General features: G+C 36.7%; 1 protein-coding gene across 2 annotated transcripts; it reads left to right on the forward strand.

Moving 5' to 3' along the window:
• Positions 1 to 457: 457 nt before the first annotated feature.
• On the forward strand, positions 458 to 4,170 carry LOC146554973 (macrophage mannose receptor 1-like). Of its 2 annotated transcripts, none has more exons than XM_085251794.1 (5): positions 458 to 519; positions 797 to 850; positions 995 to 1,381; positions 1,851 to 2,210; positions 2,800 to 4,170. In XM_085251794.1, the coding sequence occupies exons 2-5, from the start codon at positions 817 to 819 to the stop codon at positions 3,144 to 3,146; spliced, it is 1,128 nt and encodes a 375-aa protein (XP_085107920.1). In that variant the 5' UTR covers positions 458 to 519; positions 797 to 816; the 3' UTR covers positions 3,147 to 4,170. The 2 variants fall into 2 exon arrangements, with proteins under 2 accessions (XP_085107920.1, XP_085107921.1); XM_085251795.1 differs by having other exon boundaries at positions 995 to 1,327.
• Positions 4,171 to 6,754: the final 2,584 nt, after the last annotated feature.

Here is a 6,754-nt window from a genome sequence, read left to right on the forward strand (position 1 = left end):
CAGGGTTCATCAGTGCCAACTGGGCCTTTGGTTCCCAGACTATAAATCTTCCTGCACTGCTTTTTCTTTACTCTTTGTTGTTTGTTGCATTTACAACACTTGCATACATCTCAGCATACGTGCATACCTTACATCATAGCTCATATTGATTTGTGTAGCTCGTTAAGTTCTGTTTCAGTAGTCTAATTTTATTTATGAACCTTCCAAAGAACCTTCAAAATGCAAACAGTAAAGACATGCAGTTAGTTGAGTTTTATTATAAGTTTTATTATATATAAATACCTCTGAGAGAAGGAAGCATGTTGTTAAAGTAAATTATTTTAAATAACACCCTCTCTTTGTTTGACATTATGTAAATATTAGTATTATATTACCTCTGTTATGACCATCTTGTTGGAATATTTAAATGAGTCCATAGAATGATCTTTGTTGAAGCAGAGACATTTTACTGAGTGCAGGTTTCTTTAACACAACACGCAGAGGCATCGGACTGAAGCAAGGAAAGAAGAATAATCAGATGTAAGTTCAAACTTCAGTCTCAATTTACATTGTTAGCTCAGCACTGGCTTTACATTAAACTTACAGTATTTATTCTGTATTTCTGCTGATTTTTAAAAGACTCAAAAACATTTTTAAAGTAGCTATTCCCCTCATGTGTAATGTATTTTTTTACAGTGCAAAATAAACTGCATGTTTTCTTACTCATATATTACCTTACCTATATTACCCTATTATCTGTGAGAGTGGTGCAGTTATATTAACTTTGATGGTTGTTTATCTGTCTTTTAAATCTTAGTTTTATCAAACAGAGGAAATATGCACCGGAGGCTTTTTCTGCTCATTCTGATGGGTAAGTCGATCAGTTTAACAGTAAAAACTGCACATTTGCATCACTTCAGATTAGTGCAGGGTTTCTGTGAACTGCTCACAAAACTTGCCATCAGTAGATTTCTGAATGACCTGTGTTTTTTTTTTTTTTTTTGTGTGTTTTTAGGTCAGTGTTCCTTGATTTTATGCCAGCGCTATGAGTACTATTTTATTAAAGAGCCTAAAACTTGGGAGGAAGCTCAGCGCTACTGTAGAGAAGGATATAAAGACCTGGCCACAGTGCCTAACATAACATATATGAAGACACTGTACACAGATTCTACAGAGAATCAAGGAAACGCCTGGATTGGGCTGTACAGCATCTCAGGAAAAGAAAACAGGAGGTGGCACTGGTCTCTGCCAGGAGTGGAGTTCAATGATAAAGATGTGAAATGGAGTGGAAATGAACCTAATGATGGAGGCGGACATCTTGAGAACTGTGTAGTGATTGACAGCTCTGGTGGGTTGTTGGATATTGGTTCTTCTCATGGTTACCCCTTTATCTGCTATAATGGTGAGAATATGTGACAATAATTGTATTAATTAAACAAAGTGTTTATATTTAAACATATCTACAGCTCATCTCTAATGAAAATGAGAAGATGCGATAATTGGCTGCTGGTGTTTTAGCCCCTGTGTGCTATCCTGCTCATTTGAATACCCGTCCTCCCACGGTGCTTTCTCTGCCTCTCATGTTACACCAGGACACTGTTCTTTGCTTTGCTGAACCATCTCGTGGTGCCAAATGTCATTACACAAAATTTCATACCAGACCTTTGATCAGAAAACTGTTTCTCTGCCACACAGAGCAAAGTCATCCTGAGCATAATGTCACAGCTGTGGTTATTCCCATAATGTTGGTAGTTTAGTTTTGAAGGTTTCGAGCTATTTTAAGTTGTGTCTTTAGAAAATCAAGTTAAAGATACATTTAAAGATAGAAATGCACATTTCTTATGAGTTTTGTCTTTCTCTTTATTCCACAGAACAAAACAAATCACTACATTTCATTGACAATGAAAAAAAGTGGCGTGAGGCTCAGAGCTACTGCAGAGAGAACCACACAGACCTGGCCAGTGGAGCAGAACAGTTAAAGGAAGCAGTCAGTACATTTAAGAGTTCTGATGAACCACGATCATGGATCGGCCTGTTCAGAGACACCTGGAGGTGGTCAGATGGGAGTAATTATTCTTACAGACACTGGAGAGATGTTGGTGAGTTACCTGAAGAGCTGTCTGAAACTGACAACGGCACCAGGAAATGTGCGATGACTGAATTAAACAAAGAAAGAAAATGGAAAGCTGATGATTGTAACACCAGAAAGCCTTTCTTCTGCTACGGTGATGGTGAGATTTACAGAGATTCATTTTTCACATCTGGTTTCTGTCAGTTTTCTTACTGAGGAATAAATGTTAAAGCTAAACTAATCTTTCTTCGTCTCATGGAAAAGCTTTACACGAAGAGGTTGTTATATGTTTCATCATAAAGCTAAATAATGCAAGCTGTTATGGAGATAGAGCTACACCCCAGACACATAATGCAGCCTCCTTTCATCAGGAACCTGAGTCACAGGGGTCATATTAGTTTCTGAGTGTGGGTATCGCTACTGTTTCTAATAGGTTCTAGATTTACAGCTATAATGAGAAATAATTCTTGTTTCTAAATCCTCCTGATTAAAAGAAAATTAAATATAAAAAGGGCTCACTTAAATTTAAATAATAAGACTTTAATAAAGTAAATTGAAAATTCTAAGCTGGAAAAACTTACAGCAGGAAAGTAAAAAATATGACAAACTGTCCAACACTTATTTTTATGAAATTTGTTTAGTTTTTTGTATTCTTTTGTTTGTTCCTCATGTATTTTTGTATTTGAGGTAGAAAATCTAGAAACCTGATTTCATTTAATTTGAACTGAACATCTGTTTGTTCATGGCAGAAAAGTTGATCCTGATCAATGAAAGGAAAAACTGGGATGAGGCTGTAAATTACTGCAGAAAGCACCATCGTGACCTGGTCTCCATCACAAACCTTGAACAGCAGGAACTGGTGCAAGAGAAAGCCAAGAATGCCAGCACACCCCACATCTGGCTGGGACTGCGCTACAGCTGTGCTCTTGATCTGTGGTTCTGGGTCAATGACCAGCTTGTCTGCTATGAGAACTGGGCCGATGACACAGACACTGGGGACTGTAACCTGGCTGTAGCCATGGAGACAAGAGGAGAACATAAATGGTTCAAGAAAAATGATGCAGAGATGTTTAGCTTCATCTGTTCTTTATCATAGGCTTTGGAACCATGCTAACTTAATTGTTTTAAATCTTATATTTCTAGTAAGTGTTGTAATCACACTTCCTATATTTTTCCTTTATCCAGGCTAGAGATTGATGGGATATAACAACAAGAAGCACTCTGAGTGCAAACCTCCACTCTGGACAGGATTTTTGTTTAATAGAATAACACTGGATTTTGCATGTAATCATTTTGGGTTTTTTTTTTCTCTTTTTAAATGTACTAAGATGTTTGTAGTGCAGTAAAAAAAATAAAATAAAATAAAAACTTGTCAGATCTTAACATTTAAACCTCAATTCATAAGCTTCAGCTGTAAATTTATCCGTCCATTCTCTTCTGTTTGTCCAGTTCAGGGTGGGAGGGGGCCTGGAGCCTATCCCAGCCCTGCCAGCGGCCCAACAGGTAGGGTACACACTGGTTAGACTGCAAATCTGTCACAGGGCTAAGACAGACTGATGACCATTCACATTCACATTCACAACTATGGGCAACTTAGAATCACCAGTTAACCTAACCATACTGACTATATGTCTCTACCCAAGAATTTGTTGCTGTGAGCCAACAGTGGTAACCACAGAGTGACTGTACTGCAGTAAATTCATTCATGGGATAAATTTATCGCTCCAGAAGTGTGTTCCTTTCTCTTATACGCCGTTGTGTCCTTATTTAAATGTATCTATTTTGTGATACTTTTGAACTCTAATTGAAAGTGCTCCACATAAACTACAACAATACTCTGGAAACTTGATATTTGCTGAATTATGCTACTTTATTGAAACTGCCAACTGTGTGAAATGTGAGAAAAAATAAGCAAGAACAATGAGTTAATTCATTGGATACATTCACTGCTGCCAAATTCTTAACTCAGCCTTTAAAGCCAGCATAAAATAAATGTGCAAAAACGTGACTAATGTGTTTGCACCACTTTAATATTAACACAGCAGAGAGTCAAAAAATGAAGATTTTTACTAGTAATGAAAGCTGTCGGATGAACGTTAGGTATCATTTGAAAATAAATTAGCAAAGATCATTGTTTTTTTTTCTGAAGGAATAAGAAATTGTTTATGTTTCTTAAAAATCTGAAGTTTTAATGTTGTTGTTTTTTTCAAAATACATCTCAAAAAGTAAAAAATAACCCCCATTCGCCTATTTTAGTTTCATTATATGTAGTCCCATCAGAAATGACTGGTTTTGGGGGGGCTGGTTGATCCAAAGTTCACCATTGTGTTTGCTCTCCATTTAATGATATGATGCAAATATTATAATAGTATATGTATTGTATTGTATGAGGATATCCAAATGCACACAATAAAATCCTCTTTACTGGAGCAGAATGGAATATTTTACTGAGTGCAGACTTCATTAGCAAAGCACACAGAGACACACTGTGTGCTATGCTGGCAGTGGCAGACTGTATGTGTAGCAAAAAAGGACTCAAATGCAGACCAAAACAGAAAGTGAAACGTGACGTGGAGTAACAGAAAACGAGCAGTTTACTAAGGCTGGTAAAATAAATACAAATGAAGGGCATGGGTGAAACGAAACAATAACCTAAACTGGGTGATCTAAAACTAAAACATGAAAAACCCTTAAACACGGTGAACTGACAGGAATACCTGAAGACGTGCACACAGAGACACATCATGAGTGTCTCTGTGTGCTCATCAGAGTTAAACCACACTGACATGTTTTTCTACGGACTGACTGAACATTTGTGTAAATGGTGCCTCTTCTGAGTAGAAAAAAGTGACCACTATGATATTATTGGGTTAAAAATATTTACCTCTTAAAAATTTCCAGCAGCAGCTGTCAGCCATAATTTAACCGTCCACACATTTTTATTTTTCTGTATATTCTCAATAAAATTCCTGGAAAGAAATGTTTTACAATAATTTTAAATTATTATTGATGATGGAAATATGTAAATATTGTTATTATATTGCCTGGTGTTTGGCCAGCTTAGAGTTCTTGTTTGCATATTCAAATCCATTCAACAGAGTCTTCTCTGTTGGAGCAGGATGAGGAACTTTATTGAATGCAGTCTTCATTAACACATCAAATAGAGACATCAGAGAGAAGCAAGGAAACACAAATAATCAAATATACATTAAAACTTTGTGTTGCTTTTCAAAATTTATAATATGTAGGTTGAAGTTTAAGTAGTTTTTCTTTCTTTGTTTAAAATTAGATTTTTTTTCATATAGTTTCCACAGAGTAAGAGCATTGCAATAAGTCAGTGGTTGTTGAAGCATTTATTTGTCTAATCTTCTTTGTTTATTCTTAGCTGCATTATTTTCATCTATATGTTTGTTCTTTTTCGTTTACAGTTTCCATATTTCTGTCATGGTCCTGCATCGGTGACCCAGCGTTTTGTGTTGTTTATTATTAATAGTCTTTGCTTTTGTCTTATTTAGAATCTCTAGTCTTTGGTTTCAGTGTTATTTAGAGTCCTTCTGTTTCTGTCTCTGTGTTCCAGGTTTGCTGTGCCCCTTGTCATGTCTGCGTCTCTGTGTTAGTTTCCTGTTTTACTTTGACAGTCTGTGTTCAGCACAGCTGGACTGGCCATCGGGCATACCCGGTGGGCCGCTTGTGAGTTTTCGTTTTTATGGAACGATGGGGTTTTATTTATTTATTTATTTTTAACGGTATAAATGAATTGTGGTGGATGTGCCAGTTGGTCATGATCGACTCTGGGCTGGACCAATTGCAGCCGAGGAGGTCAAACTTTAAAGTTGAGGTGAAAAGGAATACAATTTGTCCCGTTTCTCTTCAGCTATAAAGTTGCTAATTCAATCATGAAACTGATCAATGATCAGCTGATGCTTTTCTCTCTGCGCCAGAAAGAGGAAACCAGCGGATGTCGCACTAAACAACAGCAGCACGTTTAAGCTTGATCAGCTGTTGTTAGAATTGATTTAATATTACTTTCTAGTATCAGCTGATGTTTGCTGGAGCCACAGCTGTAAAAGCTGCTGGTCATGATATCGATTTGTATATCTGGTGAGAGGGAAACATGAAGATGAAACCAGGAGATGTCCTTACTGAATCATCAGAGCTGAACTGGTGATGGAGAAACAGGTTTACCTTTTAGGTGACATGAATGAGTTGAAGGGAAGTTATGAACTGTTTCTGACAGACAAATAACACCAGGATCCTTTTCTAAGTAGCTGACAGCTGATAGCTGTGCAGGGGCGGATCTAGCAAAGTGTTGCCAGGGGGCCAGGTAGGGCATTAACAGGGAGAGGGGGGCACAAAGAAATACTTTTTTTTCTTATTCTCATTTCAAATGTCTAGCTTTTAATAAGTAATTATCTGAATCTTACAACGAAAGTTTTCATCTGATGTAAAATGTATAGAAATCTATTATTGTATGTAGTAAATATTAAGTCTAGTATGTACCCTAGTAAGTTATAGAACTTTTTCCTCTGGGAAGGTACCATCTGTGCAGTCTGCAATTCTGTTTTAGAAAGATGTTGAATCTATTTAATTACTGGAGAAAAATAATAGATTTCTGTGAATTTGTTTTATACATGAATTAAATTAAAGTCGGCTATGTCAATTAACCATCTTGAGGCGGAGGGTGGGGGAGTGGTTTACTATTTT

The sequence above is a fragment of the Mchenga conophoros genome, linkage group LG17 (assembly GCF_057382185.1).
Source record: "Mchenga conophoros isolate Kocher_MC1m ecotype Shallow Benthic linkage group LG17, M_conophoros_male_GT1.1, whole genome shotgun sequence".
NCBI classification, from domain to species: Eukaryota; Metazoa; Chordata; class Actinopteri; order Cichliformes; family Cichlidae; genus Mchenga; species Mchenga conophoros.